Here is a 25,161-nt window from a genome sequence, read left to right as displayed (position 1 = left end):
GAAAGACACCTTGAAAAGAATAAGCATTATTAACTACTAGTTACACTTTGTGAACAAATTAATAAATGCTTCCCTTACAGTTGTAGAAACATTACAAACCACTGCTGTAATTAGATGTCTCTCTGGCTCTGCTTTGATATTCAGGATCATAAGGGAAGTGTGTTGGCATCATTTCAGTACTTTGTGTTTAAGTGCAAGTACTGAGCCATTAACTCACTCCAGGGAGAGGCAGAGAAAGGAATGAGTTTAAGGAACTGAAAGCTAGTAACCAGGGAAGGTTATACGTCTCTTTCTGGAGGCTGTGAACTGGATACCCATGTTTCTCAATGGGAAATGGCTTTGGATTGCCCCTATTGAAGGTCAAGGGGTAACTAAGCTAGGCTCCATTCACCTAGTCAGTGGGTGTCAACTGAGTCAATACCTGCACACGTGCATGTGCGCGCACACACACGCAACACACACACACACAAGGAAACATTTGGCAATGTCTGGAAATATTTTCAGTTGTCACAACTATAGGAGGGATAGGGAAGTGCCACTGGCAACTAGTGGGTAGAGGCCAGGGATATGACTGAACACCCGACAGTGCCCAGGACTGTCTCCCAGAACAAAGACTTATCCAGCCCAAAATGCAAATACTGTGGAAGTTGAGAAAATATGAACTGGAGAATCTTTCCATCCTTCCCATCCTAACAACTAGCAAATACCCCTGAAGGCCTTTCTTGTAGGAACGATGAGAGATCTAATCTGTGGTCTCTGCCCCTCAGGAAGCTTAGAGTTTAATAGGAAGACCAAACAAGCACACCAGAAGCTACCAGAAAATAAAGAAGTATATCACACATAGCTAATATGTTTTTCCTACAGAGCCCCTGATGCTGTAGGAACTTTGAGAAGGGGGACAACAGCAGGCATGGCAATTGTTCAGGGAAACTTAAAAAGAGCTGGGTCTTGAGCTGGTATTTAAAGGAGAAAACTATTCTTTCCCTTCCTCTCATTGTTGGGAGAAAGATGAATCTTCGCTACCCATACTTCCTTTCTTTTCTTTCTCTGTTTCGCCAGCATCTTATAATCTGATTTCAGGATGCCTCAGGCTATAGAATGCCATAGAAAGTGTTCTCTTGTACTTCTAGGTGGTCAGTGACATATTAATTACCAGAGCCACTTGCTTGTCCTCAATATTAATCTTCCTAACCTGCACCCTTTCGAAATTCTCTTCCTCTTTGACTTTTTTGACACTGTCATCCATTCTGGTTCTCTTTTGCACTCTTGTGGCTCAGCCTTGGATTTCTTTCCACAGCCCACCTTTACAGGTAGGTGTGCCTCAAATTGTGGCCTACTGTCTCCTTCTCACTCACCTCTTACTCTTCGTTAATTATTTGATTCATTCATTCATATTCACAAGAATCTAGAGTTCCACAAGAGATTTGAGGCAGGTATAATCTCATGCCATGTATTCTCCCTTAGTCATCCTACCCACTCCTGTGGGCTCACCCATCTTCTGTAACAGGCAACTCCCCAAACTATACCCCAGACTCTGATATCCTTTCAACACACCACTCCCACATGCCCAACCACCTCCTGGACACTGTCTGCAGACACCTCAAATCCAATGTATCCTAAACTTAGTGAGACAAACGTCCAGATCTGCCCAGGACTTACCCGGTTTTAGCGCTGAGAGTCCCACATTCTGGGCATTCCCTCAATAGCAGACAAACCTGGACCGTTAGTCACCATACCTAAAATGAACTCGTCAGTATCTGTCACAAACCCAGTCCTCCACCTGTTCCCTTGTATCATGTAATAGCAGAGGTATCCTTAGCTCCTCTTTACCTTCCACCCCTTCATGCTATCCATTCCCAAATATTGTCATTCCACCTCCAAAATATCGCCATTACCATAGTCTCATTTCCACTCCTACTGCTCTAACTCAGGCCCTGTTACCTCTCACTTGGAAAGTTACAACGGACTCCTAATCAGCCCCCCATCTCCAGCCACTCTGTCACTCCATCCTCATCCCCTCTGCCGATTTGTCCTCCACAAGGCCAAGATTGATCATTCTGAAACACACATCTGAGCACACATAGGTAATTGTCTCAGCTATCTGGAAGTCTTGTGAACTGAATCGTAAGACCAGTATTCAACCAAAGCTCCTGGTTTTGAGCATGATCACTACACAGTGTGATACCAGTAATAATACGAGCTATAAGTGAGAGGGAAAAGCAAAACCAAACCAAACTAACCACCATATCCTTGAGAAGCCAGGAATTCTGAGTCTGTTGCTTACAGTTTTGCATCTCATTTCTCTAGAGAAGTATATGACAACCACAGTTAAGGTAAGTAAGCATTGCCAGGGAAGTCCCAGGTAGTATAAACCAGTTATGGCCTTGATCCTCTTCTGACACAGAATCATCTGGAAGTTACAGTATGCAGAAGCTAAGATAGTTTGACAGAGAATCCATTTGCTCCCTTAGGCTGTTGGGTCTTACTTGTCTGTGGTCCTGCTCCAAATTATGGCTGCAAGAGCCATCGGCTTTCCACCACGGACTGGCAAGAAAAAAGAGATTTGGCTTGAAAGATGTTTACATCAGTGACAGGAATTATGTATCCCATTTGAATAATGGACATGGGACTCCAAACATAGATTATGAGAAGTGAAAACTGACATCCGAAGGAGAAGGGCAGGTGCTTTCCCCAGAAGGGAAAGAGAGCTCATCCCTTCCTCCCTCAGCAAAACATATCTGTGCTCCATGTCCTCTCCGACACTTGCAAGTGGTGAATTGTTTATGAAGGAACTCACCTTGGGAGTGAAGGGTTGACCTTCACAGAGACATTAGGAAAAGATGGCTCTCAGAAATAGAAGGGCCATCACCCAACAACCTACCTGTCAAATGTAGGAATTTCTGTCATTCGAGGGTAACTTCTTTCATATGGGTAATTGAGAGATGGTGGCCACCCAGCAGAAGGTCTCCTGGTGTGGTTACTGCCTCTTTTTCTCCCAAGTTCTTGTTTCTAGTTCCGTTGCTTAAGAGGACATTGAAACATTGAAATACTTTACTTATCTCCCAATGACCTTGCTTCTGAAATTTGTTCTCCTTTCTCTATCAGAGACCTCTCTGGTCAGAAACACACACACAGCCCACAAACACACATCCCTTCATTGTTTAATAGTAGCAACATACTCTTTCTTCCTGAACCTGGGAGATAGCGGCCATGGTATCCTCCCTACAGGAGGTTAGAATCTAATCAGGGAGACCAACCACACACAACTGAGAACAGAATGTATCCCAGAGTCATTTTTTTCTATAGTTTGTACAGGAACTTGGAGAGTAGGGAGGTTAGCACACACTGGAATCTTGAAGAAAATTGCAAAATTTTCAAAGAATGGAATCAGAGTCCATTCAAGTGTAACACAGGGAGAGGGATTTTGAGGATGTGAGAAAAAGAGAGAGGGATTTTGAAGATGTGAGGAGAAAAAACCCACAGAATTGGGGGTGCACTCCCTCTCTTGCTCTTTCTCTTACACACACACACACACACACACACACACGCATGCACATGCCTCACTTTGGTCACATAATATGGTTCAGGCTTATTCAGGCTTAAAGAATTAAACCGCTTACTCCAGAGTAAATCCTCTGCCGTCAACCACCGTCTAGGCCAAAACCACTGTGTTCACTGCCCTGCGCTACTGGTCCCCACATCTCTACCGCCAGCCCCAAACTTCAGCAACTCAAGGCCCTAGAAAAGTCAGCGAGAATAGGAACAAAACAAAGGCAGAGATCTGGTATTGAAGTGACACTCACCACGTACCAGGCACAGAGCTATGCTCTGGCTATCTGCTGCCATTACTACTCCAAATAATTTAACTCCCATTTTTTAAAAGATTTTACTGATTTACTTGAGAGACAGAGAGAGGGTAAGCATGAGCAGGGGGTGGGGCAGAGGGAGAAGGAGAAGCAAACTCCCCACTGAGGGGGGAGCCTGATATGGGGCTTGATCCCAGAACCCCAAAATCATGACTTGAGCTGAAGTCAGATGGTTAACTGACCGAGCCACCCAGGTGCCCTTTAACTCCCATTTTTTTAAAGAGGTTACCATTTTTTAAGAGGTGCCAGACATCCAGACGCTGTGCTGAGAACCTTTCAGGCATAGCACCTACAATGATCCTCACAACAATCTTAGAAGATAGGTAATATTATTCCCATTTTACAGATAAGGAAACTGAGGCACACAGACTTAGAAGGACTTGTCCAAGGGCATGTTATTCATAAATGGCAAAGCCAAAGTTTGACCTCAGCTCTAACTCCAAAGTCTACATACCAGAGACTGTGTACTATGGTGGGGAAAACCAGGGGTTAGCAAGTTTTTCTGTAAAGGGCCAGACAGCAAATATTTTAGGCATCATGGGCCCTAGGGTCTCTGTTGTACTTACTCAACTCTGTCACTATAGCACAGAAGCAGCCACAGATCATATGTAAACAAATTAGTATGGCCAGATCCCAGGAAAACTTTATGTACACAAACAGGTAACCAGCTGGATGTGGCCCCCAGGCTGTAGTTTGATGACCCCTGGGTCAGAGCATCTGGGGTGTACTTGGACAGACCTGGCTTCAAGACCCGGATCTCACCACTTACTAGATAGGTCTCTCTGCATCTCATTTCTTCATCTGTAAAATGATGATAATACCTTCCTCATCTAGTCATTGTGAGAATTCGGGATTAAAGGAATGAATGAATACAAGGTTCCGGCACCTGGTAAAGTACTCAATAAGTCATTAAGAAAAGCCCTCCCTCTGCCTGGTCCCTAGAAGGAAGGAAAAAGAACAGGGGTTAGGATGGGTACTGCTGTCTTTGAAAGCAAGACACCAAGGCTCCAACAGCCTTACTACTCAGCAGCATTAAGTACTCCCTCAGGATTCCAGCTCCTTCTCCTGCCCTTCAGCTCCAGAAACCTTGTTCTTTAAGGAGTGTACATTCCGGTTTTGTCATTAGTGAGAAAGCCTCCTGGTCTCATTGTGGCTTTTGTCAGGCCCTGGAAACCATCGCGGGAGGGCAGGACTATGATTTTGTCTTTGTCAGGTGTGGCCTTCAACAATAAGGTTCTGGCTGCTCGAGTCAGGCCTGTGTCCAGAGGACCCAGCACAGGGCCTGGCACGGAGTAAGGGGCTCAGGAAATGTTGCTGGTTTAACTGAACTGGCTTTGGAGTAACCCTGCTTGGAAGCAGAAGGAAAGTGACTTCGCAGCAGCCCTCCAAGCACTGAGGATCCCTGTTTTCTCCACAAGAGGGAGAGAAAACGTGTGTGCGCGGTGGGGGAGGGTCTAGGAGTGTGAGGGATGGTTGAGAGGACGGGGAAGTACAGAACATTCTGTCCCTGGGTGACATTAAGTACCCAGGAGCCATGCTGCAATGGTCTCTCCCGGCCATCCTCCTGAATAATCACCCAATGTAAGCCACCTGGAGCAAGTTTTTGGTTTGGACCCAAAACCATACTCATGGAAACTTCCATCTTGGCTTTAAAGAACCCCCTGAGATACCTCCTGTCAGTCAGCCCCCAAAAAGCCATCCTTCCTGCAATCCTGACTTGCCAATCTTTCTCAATGAGAAATTCCCTCCTTTATCTACCAAGTTGTCTCCCTTCAGTTTTTCATTCTGGAATTTGTTAGAGTTATTTATAGGATCTGACTATACAACAAGAGCTGTATTGACTGTAGCTGGATGTACTGTCTAGGTGAGGCCTGGGTCGAGTCAAATATACAGTCACTTTGAGACTATCCAAGAAGCAATGATTCTCAATCGCATAATAATGAGAGCCATAATGATGAAAATAGCTAACATCTGGGATGCCTGGGTGGCTGAGTCAGTTAAGCATCTGCCTTCAGCTCAGGTCATGATACCACGGTGCTGGGATCGAGCCCTGCGTCAGGCTCTCTGCTCTTCAGGGAGCCTGCTTTTCCCTTTCCCTCTGCCACTCCCCCTGCTTGTGTACTCACACTCTCACTCTCTCTAATAAACAAATAAAATCTTTAAAAAATAGCTAACATTTATTAAATGCTTCTTTGTCTAATTCTCACAATAATCCACGATGAGAATGACAATAATAACTTTTCTTTCCTTGTTGCCAGGCACTGAGTTAACTCTCTTCATCTTTAGAACGACCCTACTAGTATAATCCTTATCTTTCAGATAGGGAAACTGAGGGACAGAGAGATTAAGCAACTTGCCCAAGGTCACCCAGTCAGGAAGTTGTGGAGCTGGAATTTGAACCTCAGGTCTGTCTGTCTGACCACAGAGACCATGCAACCACTTTACCTTATTAGAAATATCTTTGTGTATAAGGCCTACATTGCACCGACAAGCTAACAAAGATGGATGAGGAACACCATCTTCCTTTTGTTTGGTGTTGAGAATGTCTCAAAGGACTTTCCCACCCCCACGATCCATTTGATTGTCAGGGGATCTGTAAGGGGAAGGCCGGGTGGGTGGCAACCGCCAACTGCACAAAGACCCAAGCACAAAGACACACCCTGAGTCCGCCACAAATCACAGGCCAAAAGAGAGTCAGAGTTCAAGATATATGTTTCCAAAATGTGTTCTTTCTTATAGCTAGGGGTTAAGTTTCTTCCATTCCCTTTATTCTGCTTTCATGCTGAAAATTTCAGAGTGGGCTGCTCACAGCAGGTCATGAAACCTCCAGCCAAGCCTTCTTATAAATGTGAAAACTATTTGGGTGCACCTGACTTAGTCTCCTATTTTGCCCCAATGTTTCAGCACCTGCCATACCTGCACATGTCTTGTGACCTGAAAAAAAAGAAGGACCCAGGCCCTTAAGAACTAGATACACTGCAAGCATGAACACATCTCACCAAAGATTTCGCCACTGTTTTCTTTTATTAATTGAACAACTAACAAGTCCACAATTCCAAAATCTACCAAGTCCTGAAAACCAAAAAAAATTTTTTTTATTAATTTCCTATCAAAACTCATACAGTGGCAAAACGTGAGATGAATTGATGTGAGGCAGTTTATTGTCTTTATTTATCCCATTGAGTCTAAGCATTCATAGGTTTCACTGCTGTGATACTAATGTGTTTGACTATAGTAGGAGTTCCAGATAAAATACAGGACATCTGGTTACATTTGAATTTCAGATCAACGGTGAATCCTGTTTTAGTATAAGTACGTCCCCTTATAATACATACTTATACTAAAACAGGATTCACCGTTGATCTGAAATTCAAATGTGACTAGACCTCTTGTATTTTTATTTGCTAAATCTGGCAACCCTAATTATGAGTGCTGCCTTAAATCCCCCTGGGGGTGTTACCTAATATACGCTACAGATGGCCTATTATTGTTCTGAAATCTGACAAATTTAGAATTCCAAAACGCATCTGGCCACAAGGATTCTGGAGTAAGTACTGTGGATCTGTGAACCTGTAGCATCCTCCCAGCACTGGGCTTGGAACTGCCCAAGACACCCAGCTCTCAAGGACTTATGCCATCAGAATTGGTTGCCTCTTTGGCACTCATTATATTTTGCCCCTGTCCTAGTCCATGGGCCATTAGCTGACCTGATCACACCCCATCGGACTTCTTATTTGGCTTTAGTGAGTTTCCAGGCTCTCCTCTTCAATTGCCCTGACATGCTGTTTACTTGTTCCCTCCTAGGTGAGAAGTTTTCCAAGACAGCCTCCTCTTTCCTTCTAGAATTCCCCTCTTGGAAGTGGGAAGTGTGCTCCCACCGCTCTCTGCTGCCATCCCATGGCTAGAAAAAGCCACTGCATTGGACTTAATTTTGCGGCGCTAAATGCTTTCAGAGCATATCATCTCCAACAAGGGAGAATTATAACATCTATCAGGAAACCCCATTTAGCAAATTCCCACTGCTGTATATACATGCAAATGGGAAACTATATTTTTAAAATATGCATCTAAAACCGAGTTTTCAGCATCTAGCCTCACCTTCCTTCAGTTAGTTCAAGTTAGTGAGCCTTAGCTCGAATTTGAAATTAGAGGTATGACTGCCAGTTGACTTATTTTATGAGTCTGAACTTCTTTTGCCATTGATATAGGTAGCCTGGTTCAGGTACCAAGTGCACCAGGTAACTGCAGCAACAGCCGGATGAGTACAGATGTCTCAGTAATCCCTGGGTAAACACCGCACCTCCTTCTTTCAAAAAAAAAAAAAAAAATCGCCGAAGATTAGTGATCAATCGTTTTAGACAGAGATTACATGTAAAATGTAGGGGCCACTTTGAATTATGACCTGGGCCTAATCTACTTGCCAAAACCTATTTCTTCATCTCAAATTTCTGCTGCTGTGGTAAAAAGCTGAACCGCTTCATAACAGTACGGCTCAGCAAGCTCACTGTAATGGCTGGGAAGGAAGGTGTTTTGCACATTTTGTCCTCTTTGGAAAATTTTGTATTGCCCTTGATTTCCTTTTTGAGCATTTTTCTCCTCATCAGAGCCCAGCTGTCAAGACAAACCAACAAAACTTGTTCTATCTCAGATCATTTTTGCTGGCTGCCTTTTTAAATACACCCTTACACACAACTGGACTCTCTTTTAAAGAACTGACATCTGAGGTGATGAAAGCTGGGCCTCTTCCATTGTGTAGCCACTCACTGAGAGAGCAGAGGAAGGTTCTAGAAAGAGCAGTATATTTTTTTCTAACCACGCAGAAAGGCCCTTAGCTCAGAGCCTGCCATAGTTGGGAACTCAAGTTTTCTTCCCCATCCTCACCTTCTCCCCTTTCAGATTTTCTTTTCCTCCAAGTGTACTAAAGGAAGAAGTGTTTACAGTGTAAGGCCCCCAGTTTGAAGTCAGCTGCTCTCTTTTGGAAAACACACAAAGATAACTCAGTGTCAATTAGTTCAGGGAACAACAGGCCTGAGCTGCTTAACAAATCTTTCAATGTTAAACATAGGTCAAGGTGACCTTTCTTCTAGTCTCATCCACTGCACTTTATACATACCCAACAGTCTAAAATCATGTGCAAATCACCAGTGAGGTGAGTCAATGTGGGACTGATTTGTTTTATCTTGATCTGATTTTTCTATTGCTGACAGCCTCCCTGGCATAGAACAGAGTGGACTGTGGGAGTTAGGAAAGATTTTTCTCCTCTGACCACATTGCCCATCACTAGGGGAACCACTGAAAACTCAACTGCTACTGGCCTTTTTTTTCCTCTGCCTCACAGCCTGGTTTCCTTCTCAAGAGTCTGCCCTTCACCCCCAGATCCTCTGCTCCTACTGAGGGATTTCCCCTCATTTTCCATTGTCTTGTCAGAGACAAGGTCTTGGCCACTAACCAGGGAAGTGTATCCTGGCTCACTACTCTTAAATGAGCACTCACTATAGTGCTTGACGCACAATAAGCACTCAAATGTTCATTGTTGCTGTTATCATTAGTATTTAACCTCTCTGGGTGCCAGTTTTTCTCATCTGTAAAATGGGTATAAATGCAGTACCAACCTCCTGGGTTGGTTCATACATATAACATGCTTTTAATTTTTTTTATTTTTTTTATTTTTTACCTATAAGTCCGAAATTATTTTTATTTTATTTTTTTTAATGATTTTTTATTATATTATGTTAGTCACCATACAGTACATCCCCGGTTTCCGATGTAAGGCTCGGTGATTCATTAGTTGCGTATAACACCCAGTGCACCATGCAATACGTGCCCTCCTTACTACCCATCACCAGCCTATCCCATTCCCCCACCCCCCCTCCCCTCTGAGGCCCTCAGTTTGTTTCTCATAGTCCATAGATAACGTGCTTTTAAAAGTATCCAAAACACAGGAAGTTCTATGGACATTTAATCTGTGGCTAGTATTTAATTATTAATTAAATAGACATTTAATTATGACTAGTATTAGAGAAAGACCTTGTGGGTATACAGAATATGAGGTGAAAGAGAAGTGTGTGTGTGTGTGTGTGTGTGAGAGAGAGAGAGAGAGAGAGAGAGAGAGAGAGGACTGGGGGAGAAAAAGTTCCATTTGGGTTATGAATTTGAAATGCCCACTAGGCAGTGAACATTCAGGACTGAAGTTTAGCAGGAAAGCAGAGAAAAGAACTTTCTCACTTTTACAAGTGCAGTAAATGTCTGCAAATCCCTCTGGGCTATGAAATGTCATACAACATACAAAATTGTCCCTCCCCTTCAGAAGCTTACTGGGGTAAGAAAGCCAAGTCATGGGCTCTACATAAAAGTTAAGTGTAATCAGAAGGGGGAATGAAGCATGAGAGACTATGGACTCTGAGAAACAAACCGAGGGCTTCAGAGGGGAGGAGGTGGGGGAATGGGATGGACTGGTGATGGGTAGTGAGGAGGGCACGTGTTGCATGGTGCACTGGGTGTTATACGCAACTAATGAATCATCGAACTTTACATCAGAAACCAGGGATGTACTGTATGGTGACTAACAATATAATAAAAAAAAATTTTTAAAAAGTTAAGTGTAACACGGGTCAGGCTCTAAGAGGTACCTCAAGAAGAAGCAAAGTGGTCTGGCCTTGAGGAGGAGGGATCGCCTCTGGCTGGAGCAATCAGGGAAGGCTTCCAGAAGGAAGTGAGATTCTCTGATTTAAGGATTCTCTGTAGCCTTTCCTTCTGACTCCAGTGCCTGCTGATTCTCCCTTCTCTGAATGCCCTGAAGTCCTAAGTTGCTGTGCCTTATAACAATGTAGTCAATTTTTCCTAATGCTAAATGGATCCAGTTTGAACAACTGTACTTTATTCTGACCTTTCTTTTTATGAAGTGGTGCTAACAGAAGAATCAAAGGGACGTGGGTTTTTTATCGCGTCCTTACTTGGCAAAATCTCCCGATCTGGAAGGGAGTAGCCTTCACCAGTCTGTGGCCACCAACCAGCTGAGAACCTGACACTCACCGTCTGTACCACTTGCACAAGCATCTGAATACAAACATGACTGTCCTAGAACTTGATTCATGGGAGTTTAGCTGGTCCACCCATGAAAGCCTGCACGCCAGAATCACTGTGGGTCTCTCTTGTTGTGAGCCTCTCCCCACACACCACCCAGAACTGGACACAGAGCAGGTATACAGGAATTCTCTTTGAAACGTCGAAATTGAATCACGTTGAGCTTGCATTCCCTTAGCAATGAGCAAGTCAAATTCTGTTCTGCTTTGGGTTCAGCCTGTGAATCAGGCACTAAAGCCACGTGATTATTTAGACAGCTGTAGGAACAAGAGTCATCGTTCTCCTCACTGAATGAATGAAGTCAGGGCTCTGCCGAGATGAAATCGAAACAGCTTTGCTAGTGGTCTGGGGAGGGCCAGGCTGTCTCCAGTAGAACCAGATGTTATTCCTATCAGGAATTACTCTTTCAAGGGGCAAAGAGCTATTGAGTCCCTCCATTTACAATGCAGCTTTATGTCAAAGGAAAAAAAAACAGGGCTTTTGCAAAAGTCCTATACAGTAAGGAAAAAATTCATTTTCAACCACTGCCCAAGAGCATTGGAGAACTGAAGCATCGTAGATTTTTAGAAATAAAAGAAACTGTACCGAAGGCCCTAGCAGGTTTGTGAAGAAAAGATCTGGACGGTTGTAAAGGGGTGTTGTCTCATACAGATCTGGCCTGGGGTGGCTAAACCAGGAAGCTAAGATCTTCAGCATCTTCTCCCCCGCTTCCCTTCCCCCATGTCCTTTAGCTCTGGATTTTCCCTCTTGCCTTTCTTAGCTGCCACTCAGGACCCCAGACATGGGCTTCTCACCACTGCAGGCCCCTTAAAGGTAACTGGCGAATATGATACACTGACTTAAACTGTTATTTAGTTAATAGCTTTATATGTTAACACTTCCTAAAAACATGAATATGATTTTTTTTAAAGATTTTATTTGAGAGAGAGAGAGAGAGGATGAACAGGGGGAAGAACACAGGGAGAAGGAGCAGCAGATTCTCCCATGAGCAGGGAGCCTGATGTAGGGCTTGATCCCAGGACCCCTGGGATCATGACCTGAGCCGAAGGCAGATGCTTAACCGACTGAGCCACCCAGGCGCCCTGTAAAAACATGAATATAATTTCAACACCTTGACCCAAAGCAATAAGTGACAGGAGCATTTCAATCACTGTGGCCAGGCCAGTGGGGACAATACTGGGAAATTCAGCTTTCTGCAGGCCTCAGCTCATACCGTCCATGGACTGCCCGAGTGAGGTGTTGAAGGGCTTGGTCTATAGCGTCAGCCAAGTCAGGGCTCCAGTACTGGCCCCACCATGTACCACAAATATGATCCTGGGCTCAGTTCTATCATCTGTGAAAGGAGTATAATGCTAATATCTGCCTTTAGGGTTATTCTAAGGTGATGCATGTGAAAATCTGATACAGGGATGCCTGGGTGGCTTAGTCGGTTAAGCATCTGCCTTCAGCTCAGGTCATGATCCCAGGGTCCTGGGATCAAGTCTCATATCAGGCTCCTTGCTCAACAGGGAACCTGCTTCTCCCTCTGCCTCCACTCCCCCTGCTTGTGCACGCTCTCTCTCTCTGACAAATAAATAAAATCTTTTAAAAAAAGAAAATCTGGGGCGCCTGGGTAGCGCAGTCGTTAAGGCGTCTGCCTTCGGCTCAGGGCGTGATCCTGGCGTACCGGGATCAAGTCCCACGTCAGGCTCCTCCGCTATGGGCCTGTTTCTTCCTCTCCCACTCCCCCTGCTGTGTTCCCTCTCTCGCTGGCTGTCTCTCTGTCACATAAATAAAAAATAAAATCTTTAAAAAAAAAATAAATAAATAAAAAAAGAAAAAAAGAAAATCTGATACAACGTTTGGTACATTATAAGAGCTCAATATATGGTAGTTAATCTATGTTAAGAGTAGTTCCTCATTTCAACTTCCAGGAGGCTTAACTACCACACATCACCCCGTATATACACTAAAGAAAGCAAGCTTTGGAAAGAGAGTATTCCACCAAGGTTCATCCATCACATACCTATTTATTCAATCACTCATTTAACAAATATTTATTCAGTGTTAACCTTGTGCCAGGCATTTAGCAAAATCCTAGGAATATAATGGAAACTAAGACATGCTCCTAGTCCTTGAACAATACCCAGCTCTCTGGCTTTTAAGAAGCTGTCATACTGCTCAAACTTTGTTGTTTGTTTTTAACCGCCAGAGGAGGAAATTGGGAAAGGGCTCTATCCTTTGCACTAAGCTACAATCCAACAACCCAAATACAATATCACCTTCCCATGAAAAGTTAAAAAAGTCACAACAAAGGGATGGTGGAGTAGGAACTTCTGAAAATCCACTCCTTCAAAAAAGCAACAAGGCATAGGAAAAATATTCCAAATAAACATTTTCACAATTCTGAAAATTAACCAAAGGTTTGCAACAACCAGAGGAGCATGTATTCAAGAAAAACAGCTGAATCTTGGTAAGTACAGTGAGTTTTGTGATATTTTAACTTGCCTGTTCCTCTCCCCCTTTACCCAGCCCCACAGTAGTCTTGAAAACCAACAGCCTTGGAACCACAGCAACTGTGAAAAGTAACATCTTGGCATCTTCACCACTGGAAAGTAGAAGATTGGGTTTGGAGCTCCCCCAAAAGACCTGTCCCCAGCAAATTATCATTATATGACCTGTCGGGCAACTGGCTAGAAAAGCTCCATTTACAGAGCTTGTGGTTCTGTGATCTTCCTCTGAGCCAACAGCCCTTTCCCTAAGGGCATTTGCTGAAAAATTCAGCAGCAATTGTTCCACATCGTGGCTGCCTGAAACAGTGCATAGCAGTCGAGGCAAACAATAGGCTTAACAAAAAACAGTCTGAATCCAGAAATATATAAAAAGAACTGTACACCATGACCTAGCGGAATTCATCCCAGTAGTGTAGGAGTGATTCACATAACAAAATCAATGTTTAACATCATATTCATAGAAGTAAGGGAGAAAAACACACCTAATCATTTCGATTAACATAGGAAACGTATTTGACATAATCCAACACCCTTTCAATATAAAAAAAAAAACAACACTCAGAAAACAGATTTGAACTTCCTTAACCTGATGAAAGCCATCTATGAAAAAAGCCACAGCTTATATCACATTTAATGGAGGCCAACTGAAAGCTTTTCCCCTAAAATCAGGAACAAGACAAGGAGACACTTATTGATAAATGGAATAGAATTAAGAGTCCAAAGTAGACCCTTACATTTATGGTTAGTTGATTTTCAACAAGGATGTCAAAACAATTTAATGGGGAAATAATAGCCTTTTCAAAAAATAGTGCTGGGACAAGTGGGTATCCACATGCAAATGAATGAAGTTGGACCCCTTTCTCACACAATATGCAAAAGTTAATTCAAAATGGATCAAAGACCTAAATATAAGAGCTAAAGCTATCAAACCCAGAGAAGAACTCCTAGGTACAAATCTCTGTGACTTTGGATAGGGTGATGGTTTCTTAGATATGGCAGCAACAGCACAAGCAACAAAATACAACACAAATTGGACCCCAACAAAATTAAAAACTACCACTCTAGTCTCTGTACAGTTTGGCTCTAAGTGCAATCAAGCGTACGATGCATACACACTTTGCTGTTTTTCCTGCAATCTCTCCTTCTGAGGCATTCTTGAAATAGAGTAGAGATTGATTAAATAACCTGTCAAATTTGAACTTCAGTACGCAAACAGGAATCAGGACTGTGCTTTCAAGGCTCACAGATGTTTTGGGCTTCGATACTACATGGTGGCTTAACAAAAACGTCCTTTATAATATTCTAACTGCAGTTTGTTCTGCCAGAATCCACACCACCCTACACTACTCTTGTCAGATGTAAAAACAGAAAATGAAAACCTGTCCAAACTTTAAAATTACCATCTTCAGCCAAATTGAAAATCAGTGCAGAGGCAGTGAAGATAGAGGTTGGATGGTAATATCCTTTATTAAAAGAAGCTTCACCTCTGCACTTTTGTGTAAGGGAAAGTGATTTCTGGGGTCAGGGTTCTTGAGGATACGTGAAGGGAAGTCCCAGGCAGCCATAAAGACCACTGCTGACATGGTCCAGATATTTGGTCTTGGCAGCAGCAGGGAGTCATATCATAGTACAGGGATTGGCAAACTACAACTAAAGCGTTCATTGGCACAGGGCACCTGGGTGGCTCAGTCAGTTGAGCATCTGACTCTTGATTTCAGCTTAGGTCATGAGATCAAGCCCTACATCAGGCTCTGTGCTCAGAAGGGAGTCTGTTTGAGATTCTCTCTCTCCCTCTGCCCCTTCCCCTGCCTCTCTCTCAGATAAATAAACAAATCTAAAAAAAATCAAAAATAAAAATAGTGTTATTGGCACACACACAGCCACACCCGTTCATTTACACATTTACTTACTGTCTATTGCTGAGTTTGCACCAAAACAGTTGAGTAGTTTCTACAGGAACCATGTAGACTGCAAAGCCCCACATATTTACTCTCCGGCCTTTTACAGAAAGTTGTCAACCCCTGCTGTAGAACATCAGTCCATCAGTCCAGCTATCTCTCTATTCAGGGTCGCACAGACAAATCTAACTCTGAGTGCATCTCCGTAAACCTGTTCTGGCTTCAGTGCTCCCACTCTCAGTTGATGACACTAATAGCTATCAATTCACCCAAAAGAGAAGTCCCCCTCCCCTTTACACTCAATCCCCATCTATTACTTCTCTCCCCATCCATCACCACATCCTGCCACTTCTTTCCACCTCCTCACAGCATTTTGCATCTGAGTACGGCTTTCCATTTCCACTGCCACTACCTTAGTCCAAGTTACAATCACCGTATACCAGATTCCTAACTGGTCTTTCTACCTCGAGTTTTGCCCACTTTCTGCCTCCCATTCATCTCCCACTCGATCCCCAGAAGGATTTTTCTAAAGTCTAAGTCTGATCCTATCATATGCATAATAATATCCGCAGCTATGATGGAATGAGCCCTTACTATGCACTAGGCATAGTTCTAAGTGCTTTGTATGTAGTAAGTGATCTTTTTTCCAAGACTTATTTATTTTATTTTTTTAAAAGATCGTATTTATTAATTTGAAAGAGAGAAAGCAAAAAACAGAGCATGAGCAGAGGGGGAGGGCAAGAAGGAGAGGGAGAAGCAGACTCCCCACTGAGCAGAGAGCCCGACTCCGGACTCGATCCCAGGACCGTGGGATCATGACCTGAGCTGAAGGCAGACGCTTAACCAACTGAGCCACTCAGGCACCCCTATTTATTTATTTGAGAGAGAGGGAGAGAGAGCACACGCATGGGGGGGCAGGTGGGAGAGGGAGAAAGAGAATCTCAAGCACACTCCCTGCTGAGGACAGAGTCCAATACAGGGCTCGATCTCACGACCCTGAGATCAGGACCCAAGCTGAAATCAAGAATTGGACGCTCAACCAACTAAGCCACCCAGGCGCCCCATAAATGATCTTAATTCTCACACCAACCCTAGCTGGTAGATGCTGTTGTTAAGTCCATTCTTAAGATGAAAACACTGAAGAAAAAAGAGAACTAATGCAATCTAGCTCCAGCGTCTATAGTGGAGAGTCTTAACTATTCTAATACTCTAAACACACACAAATACACACACTTACACTCGCACACACTCACACACATAAACAAGCATATTGCTTGTAGCTCCCTATCTCTCTCAAAATGAGTCATACTATTTACAGTACCCAAAGGTTATTATTTTAATCTTCTGTAACCCGTCTACTTCTCCAGCTCCAGCTCCTGCCATTCACAGCTTTGCATTTCAAGCTGTAGCCAACCCCAGACTGCTCTCGTTCCTCATACAGGTCACGTTTTTTAACCTTGATGCCTTTAGTCATGTCATCTCCTGTACTTTGGCTGTTCACTCCCTTTACCCTCTCCATAACTCCCTTTCCTTCCCTACACTTCACCAACTTCTGCACATCATGTAATGCTCCACTCAGGTATCACCTCCACCAGGGAGCCTTGGCCGAGCAGTCCAGATTTGCTCTCCTTTTTTCTCCCATTATGCTTTGTTCATATCCATTTTAACTTTAAGCCCTTACTATACTGTTTAATTACCGCCTCTTTATACATCTTTCTCCCTCACTAGATTGTGCACTCCCAGTGCTCTTCCCACTGCATCCAAACATCTTGCTTTACCCTTATACTTTTCTGTACTTTTTAAAGGACTTTTTCAACCCAACTTCTGGCATAGGCTATAGTGCCAAGAAGAGTAGTAAGGGACTATAGGATTGTGTCTTTCTGTGTGATACAGGATATGTAAGGGATCATAAGTGCCTTTGAAGGTAAGATCACATAATAAAAACCTTTTAGAGTTTTTTTTTTTATTATTCGACAGAGATAGAGACAGCCAGCGAGAGAGGGAACACAAGCAGGGGGAGTGGGAGAGGAAGAAGCAGGCTCCCAGCAGAGGAGCCTGATATGGGGCTCGATCCCAGAACGCCAGGATCACGCCCTGAGCCGAAGGCAGACGCTTAACCGCTGGGCCACCCAGGCGCCCCTAGAGTTTATTTTTGATAGTTGTATAATAGTAAAGTGCTTTAGGGTAGTCTAGACTACCAAATATATAATGGCTCAAATACACTAGAATCCTCTCAGTCATATAACAGTCCAAGACAGGTATTGGCAGGATAGTTCTCCTCTATATGGTCATTGACAGACACAAGCTGACAGAAACTCCTAGGTCATCCTGGGTTACCACACCCCAGTCAGCCAGAAGCAGGAGAGAACATGGAGGAACACACATGGGAGACCTCTATAAGCTGGGCCTGGAAGTACCACCCACCATTTCTCGGCAGTCCCATTATTAAGAACTTAGTCACGTGGCCACATCTCACTGGAAGGGAGACTGGAAGGTGTAGTCCAGCTGTGTGCTCAAGGAAAAGCAAAATGGTTTTGGTGGGAAGCCAGTGCCCTTCACAGATATACTAACAGTAAAGTTGGGACTAGTCTACCTCGGGTGCTGGGTAAGTGATGGAAGAATTTTATTTCCTTTGTCCTATTAAGCTATATGTTACAGCTCTGTTTAACCTTTCCCATGGGAAGCTGGGAAATATAGGCAGTACTTAAAAACACGACTGACAGTTGAGCTCCCTATTGAGTTGCTTACCAGGAAGTGGCAGCTTGATGATGACTTGCAATGCCGATGATTCCTTAACTATTAATCACTGACACTTTGGAGATTGCCATTAAGTAAAATCCCAGCTGGGTTAGTACACAGTGTTGTAATTTGGGCCCCCAAATATTGTTTCCTCTTCTGCATGCCCAGACTTGGGAGGGTGTTAATAGATGGCAAAGCAGCAAGCTGATTCACTGCTAGCCAACCAAGAGGTGCTCAAAACCAAAGGGGAAAAGAGACACAATCAAGTAGGGAACTCATTTCTATTCTAAACCATTGCCACAGGCATGAGCTTATTCTCTGCCAGTTTGTGTTTGCCCAAACAGCACACATTTGTTGATGACCTCACGTAAGCTCAGGGAATGAGTAAAAGTGAACAAATTTGAAATAAAATATCCCCATGATTCTCTGCTAAGAGACATGGATATTCCCAGAAGAACTTTGTAAAACAGCTGCCCAGGCTCTACTCCCCAGAGATGCTCATTTAGTCAGTCTTTGGTGTGACCTGGGAATCTGAATCTTTTAATGTTCACTGGATGATTATGATGGAGAGCCAAGGTTTGGGAACCATTTCCTTAAGATGATGGGAAGATGATTAGGGAAGCATGCCAAAGCACAAACCCAACAGAGTGATTCTGCCTAATATATGAAACAAATAACCCTAAGGAAAATCCAGTCTCATAGCCTGACATGTAGAATTGTCTCTGGGATTAGATTCATTCATGGAAACCTGGAAAACGGGCCTCTTCTGGGGATTGGCCATTCAGCTGGCTGTAAACTAGCAGAGGTATTATGAATGTAGACTTCCCCCTGGACGTCCAAGATGCCTAACTTGTTCTCTTTTTTCCCAGTTTGTTGCTCAGCCTAATTGCCAACAGTTACTTGCCACCCTGTGGTATGACGGCTTCCCTGGATGGCGACGGAAACACTGGGTAGTCAAGCTGCTTACCTGCATGACCATTGGGTTCCTGTTTCCCATGCTGTCTATAGCTTATCTGATCTCACCCAGGAGCAACCTTGGGCTGTTCATCAAAAAACCCTTTATCAAGTTTATCTGCCACACAGCGTCATATCTGACCTTCCTCTTCATGCTCCTCCTGGCTTCTCAGCACATCGTCAGGACAGACCTTCATGTACAGGGGCCTCCCCCAACTGTCGTGGAATGGATGATATTGCCTTGGGTTCTCGGTGAGTCAAAGAAACCAGAAGCTATGGCCAGATTTCCTGCTGCTCCTGTTTAAAGAAAATACTGGAACAGGCAGAGGGACTGGTCCTGAATTAAGACATCTTCTTTTTGTGCTGTGGGAAGACCTTTATTGGGAGTCTCAGAAATGTGGTTCCTTCTTCCCCAGACCCCAGTCTCATAGTATTACATGGCCCACAGAGAGATTGGCAGTGAACCCAGGGCTTATTTCTGCTAACCTAAAATCTTCAAGAACAGGAAATTGTCTGTCAGTTGGTTTAGAAGGGAAGCCAAATATCAATCAGAATGGGTTTCAGGTAAGTTAGGCAGAGCAAGTGTTAATCAGTCTATTCAATGCCCTTCCTGTAACTAAAGAGCATTGAACCTGTTGCTTTCTTGTGGCTAGTCCACAGAATCCCAGTACTTATTCAGGGTCCACATCCTATATGACTACTGATTCCACAATCTGGAAGGGAACCTGGGAAATTCACACAATTCATGGTAAAAGTAACTTTACCAGTAGTCTCCAAGAATGGTTAGATCACATTGGACCCTCCAATGCATTACTATCCTCCAAATCCTTGCTACTCAAACTGTAATTCCCAAATCAGCAGTGTCAGCATCATCACCTGCGAACTTGTTAGACATACAGAATCTCAAGTCCCACCCTGGATCTAGGGAATCAGAATGTGCATGTCAACATGATCCCCAGGTGATTGACATGCACTTTAAAGTCTGAGAAGCACTGCCTTAGACCCCAGCCACACTTTTTACTGGTTTCTCAATTCCAATTCTCAAGAAACAACTATGTCATCAAGCAGAATTCCAAAAAAACCCCACACAATGAGAGGAGAAAGAAGAAAAGAGGATTCTAAATTATTTTCAGCCCCATTGCCTAGCATCAGCCTCAACATCCAGTAATTCAGTTGGTGGTCAGCTAGCTCACCTCAAAACTTACTGAGTTTTCCCTCTAGCACATGGTGGAAACTAAGGACTATAGGGTAATATTGACCTCATTAGTTTATTAATGAAATTTAATAAATTTCCTACTTCAAAATGGGAAGAGGGTAGAATCAAGCACCCAAAATTGCAACAGCATTCCACTAACTATAATCACAATGCTAAAAGTGAGTAGCATCCAGAAAAGTATAACATACGAGCATCTTCAGGTAAAGCCTACCAGGTTTGGCAAGTCCACAACTGAGAGGTGACTGAGGAAAGAAAAAGAGGTACATTATTATTACCATCTCCGGGGGCTTCACTCCAGTGATCTCAATTCATTCATTGTTTCTGCCTGTCTTTACTCAGGGGAATCCTGTTTGATGTTGACCCTGTCTAGAAATAAACCTCTTGCCTCCATTCTTTAGGTTTCATTTGGGGGGAGATTAAGGAAATGTGGGATGGTGGATTTACTGAATATATCCATGACTGGTGGAACCTGATGGATTTTGCAATGAACTCACTTTACCTGGCAACCATTTCCTTGAAGATTGTTGCCTATGTCAAGGTAACTTGGAATGTTTGTCATTTTTCTTAAGCAATGATTTGGGTTACATTAAGTTTTAGCATGTGGAGCATGAAGAGTTTAAGGGAAAAGTGCCGTTGACAGTCAAATCCATGCAGGAAAGTACCATATAAATAAAGATACTTTCAATAGTTTGTAAGTAGTTTTCACCTAAGTGAAGAATACAGCAATTTACAAATGAATCTTTAGCTTCTTAAACTCTGACAGTAGAAGGGTCTTCAGCCACCCACCCACCCAGTCAGTGTTTAAATCCTCTCTACAATATCATTGCCAAGAAGATAGTCCACCGATGCTTCCATAGGTCAGGGACAGAAAACGCACTGAATTCACAATCTCCAAAAACCTCTCTCAACTCTTGTCACTTCATTAAAAAGTGCTACTTTCTGTTTTTTTCTAATATTATTTTCCCTGCGACACATCCATTAATAATCCTTCTTCCCTGTGGGGTCAAACAGAACAAAGCTGTTCCTTTTTCTGAATAGTGCTTCCAGTGTGAAGCCACTCTCCCTAACTTGCTGAGTTGACTCTTCTCAAAGCTAAGTATTCACACTTCCCTCATGTGTTCTTCATATGACAGGTAGCGGAACCCTAGAAACTTCACTGCAGGAGACAGAGATCTTTAATCATCTCTGCCTCCCTCATTACTTCCAGCACCAGAATGGTCATTCAAGCTGTTTATAAATCCAGCTCTTTGAGTATCACTCAACCTATGCCTCTCTACCAATTCAGATAATGAACACACACACACAAACACACACACACACACACACACACACTCTTAAAGCTTTTCCCCCCACAGTGTACAGCCTAAAAAATATCTTGAAAAATAGCCTCATGTCCAACATCTCATATGGGGTAGTCCCAGGCTCTGAGTTCAGATTTGGTGCTCATTAGATGATAGAATGGATGGCTCCTTCTACCCTGAGTTGAACTTCTCCAGCAAGAGGAAAAGCTGACAATTCAGTCTCCAAGATTGTCTAGTCAGTCATGCTTTTTGGCACTAACTCCCACATTAAGGAGTTTTAGAATGGGAATATGGCTATCCCCCAAATCTCCAACAACTTATTTTTATATCCCTAATATGCATATTGCATATATTTGAAAATCTTGGGAGTTAGTTATATGGAGCATGAATATTGAATGCAGTCATGAAACATTTTTGAAAGAAGCCTAAGAGTATGCCTTATACTTGTGGTGATCGTTTAACACATACTTACAACTTCTTTACAAGAAAAAGCTGGTGAGGAAAATGTTTGAATCTCTCTGGTTAATGTGCCTGGATGAAATCCATGTGATTCTGGCACTCTGCTGACTAAGTAACACTGTTTGCCTTAAAAAAAAAAAACACCTCTTCCTTTGGAAATGGTATTTATACACAGGAGGGACAATAGATTATCAATCTAGAAATTGGTGGGTTTTGATTAAACAGGAAAGTTTAGAATAAACGATCAAGAAAAGGATTTACTCCTAGAGATATAAACATGTGTCTATAAATTCCCAACATTAGCTAATTTTATAACCTATCCAATTTCACTGGCAAGGATTCCAAGGAGCTAGAACTTCCCCATCACACAGTGGAAGGATAAATCAGCTATGCTAAGCTGAATAAATGCCCCTCAACTGATAAACACTTAACCAAAGGAGACATTTGCCAAAAAGTTGGAGTTCTTCTCAAAAAAAGAAAAAGAGAATTTATGAAGCAAGACATGTCACATGCAGATTTGGATTTGCAATGAGAAATTGCAAATGGTCAGTCTGGTCCACTCATCCACAGACGCACACTAGTCTGAGATGAACTTCTCCACGTAGGCTGAGACAACCTCTATGAGTTAAAGCCACAAAAGCTGGTCCCCAGGCCCCTTGAAACATTTCTGATCACTGCTGTACTAAGGCAGTACAGAAATGCCATGGGATAAGCTGCACTTACAGAAGATCCTTTATTAAAGAAAAAACAATAGTCAACAATATATATACTCCACTGCACATGATCTGCAACAACAGAAAGCAAAAGGCACATACCAAAGTACTCGAAAGGAACAAATACATGTACGATTGGCCCTCAGTAACCCCCAGATAATCCTACAAATGGAGAATAATTATCTTTGTGTCTTCTAGGGTAGTACCACCTAGATTTATCCCACCATACATTCAAACTAAATCTGAACTTTGATACCCATTGAGTTGTGGTCCTTTCTTCAGCCGGTATTTGGCTGAAGACACAATCTCCCATTCCATCCTTTTTTTTTAAGATTTTATTTATTTATTTGACACAGAGACAGCCAGTGAGAGAGACAGCTAGTGAGAGAGAGACAAGCAGGGGGAGTGGGAGAGGAAGAAGCAGGCTCCTAGCAGAGGAGCCTGATGTGGGGCTCGATCCCAGAACACCGGGATCACGCCCTGAGCCAAAGGCAGACGCTTAATGACTGAGCCACCCAGGCGCCCCCCATTCCATCCTTATTATTATTAAGTCTCTACCTTAGGCTGGCCTCTTCATATTTTGTTTCTGAACTGACAGAGTACAATTTATACCCCTTTGAAAGACATGGAGGCCAATTTTCAGTCTGCATTCTATCTCAAAGAATATATGAAAAATCACTGGCCTCCTAGACTCTTGCCTAACTCAAGAGTCAGGAAACCTGAATGTAATCCTTGCTCTGACCCAAGCTTGATGACCATAGGTCATCCTTCTACCGCCCTGAGCCTGAGATTCTGCTTCTGAAAAATAAGCAGATTGGACTAGATCAGTAGCTGTCAACCTTTAAATTTTTTCCATGAAACCGTATCTTGAAGTTAAAACTTATTTGGAACTTCAATATGTTAAAGAACTCAAAGATTGAATTTGGATTGAGGAATCAATCGTCCAGGCCTCTTCTTTGGCTCCCAGAGTGGCTACCAGATGCCTCTACTGAACCTTCAGGCTTCAAGGAACACAATTTGCAAACCACTTGTGTTAGACCAGGGGCCATCAAACTATGGTCTGCAGACAAAATCTGGCCTGCTGCCATATCCATTTGTTCACTTATTCTCTGTTAGTTCTACAAGGAAGAGTTGAGTAGTTGTGACAGGGACCATATAACCCACCAAGCCAAAAATATCTACTGTCTGGCCCTTGACAGAAAAAGTTTGCTAACCTTGATGCTAAATGAACTCCAAGTTTCTTCCCTGCTCTCATATTCCATAATATCTTCCTCCAAAGGTATAGATGCAAAACACAGATTTGCGGTAAGAATCCTTTTTCACACTTCTGAATGTTCTGCAAATCCAGACTCACTGACCCCAGGCAGCAGACTTCCCTGTGCTTACAGCTGCTATTGTGGAGGAAGAAAATCCTGAATTATGAGCTGCGCATGTTCCAGTTGATAATTTCTAGTTTTAAAACATAGGTCGGTTTTATTACCAGTAGTCTCCATCTCTCACACAGAGCTCAGAGCTTTTAAAGACCCAACTAACATATGTGCTGTGATATCAACTATCATTTGAGTGAACATTTAATAGAGATAATGCCAGACTGAGTGTATGGAGATCGCAATTTTAGTCCTGGCTCTTCCACCAACTTGTGTGATCTGAAGCAAGTCACTCTGCCTATCTGGATTTCAGTTCCTCCACTTGTAAAACAGGCATGACAATGCCCACCCCTCCCAGCAATGCAGCCAATGTGGGGTGTTTTTGTTGTTGTTGTTTGGGGAAGGAAAAATGTAGAGATATAAGATGTGGCCAAGAATGTATAAAACGGATTAGCCACCTAAAGTTCATCTGAAACAGAAGCACAAGTGTGGCAAGGTTTCTCCCAACTCCTCTGACAGTGAAGAATATTGGATACACACAAATGATTTTAACAACACCAGTTTTGTCAGTTGTTGGAACTGAAGCAGAGTTTAGAAATGCTAACAATATAATTTGGCCCCCAATGCAACATTTTCTCAGAAAAGTTGTTTACATTCAGTCCTAAGAAATTGTGATATTTAGATGAGAGCTCAAGGCAATATGCTTTGGATTGAATTCCAGGCAAAATCTACTTCTGTCTTGGGGAAGGTAATAAGCAAATTCTCATATTTCCATAACATCTCTCCTTATGGAGTACACACTCTCTCACATATGGATACATAATCACAAACCTGTGGAGTGGATAGGAGTAGATATTATCCTCATTCTATGGTGAAATGGAGAGATACAAGCAGTTTTAAGTTGACAAAGCCCAAATCAGACTTAAGGTCTCACAATGAAACCATCTTTCTATAAAGCTGCTCCCAATGTTCCAGGAGCTAGAAATCCAGGATAGGGCTGAAAAATGGGCAACCAACCCCAGAAATACTGGCTCTTCCCCTCCTTCATCCCCCTGGCTCTTCGTGTGTACTAG

General features: G+C 43.0%; 1 protein-coding gene across 1 annotated transcript in view; it reads left to right on the top strand.

Annotated features, from left to right (window-relative positions):
• The window catches only part of TRPC5 (transient receptor potential cation channel subfamily C member 5), a 141,447-nt gene that overhangs the window by 71,778 nt on the left and 44,508 nt on the right, over positions 1–25,161 (top strand). The window contains exons 3-4 of the mRNA XM_026478848.3: positions 18,948–19,284; positions 20,647–20,786. Coding sequence (XP_026334633.2) covers positions 18,948–19,284; positions 20,647–20,786 — 477 coding nt within the window. The remainder of the gene's footprint in view (positions 1–18,947; positions 19,285–20,646; positions 20,787–25,161) is intronic.

This window comes from Ursus arctos, chromosome X, assembly GCF_023065955.2.
Source record: "Ursus arctos isolate Adak ecotype North America chromosome X, UrsArc2.0, whole genome shotgun sequence".
NCBI classification, from domain to species: domain Eukaryota; kingdom Metazoa; phylum Chordata; class Mammalia; order Carnivora; family Ursidae; genus Ursus; species Ursus arctos.
The sequence above is the reverse complement of the archived record's forward strand: the minus strand, read 5'-3'. Positions and strand labels throughout refer to the sequence as shown.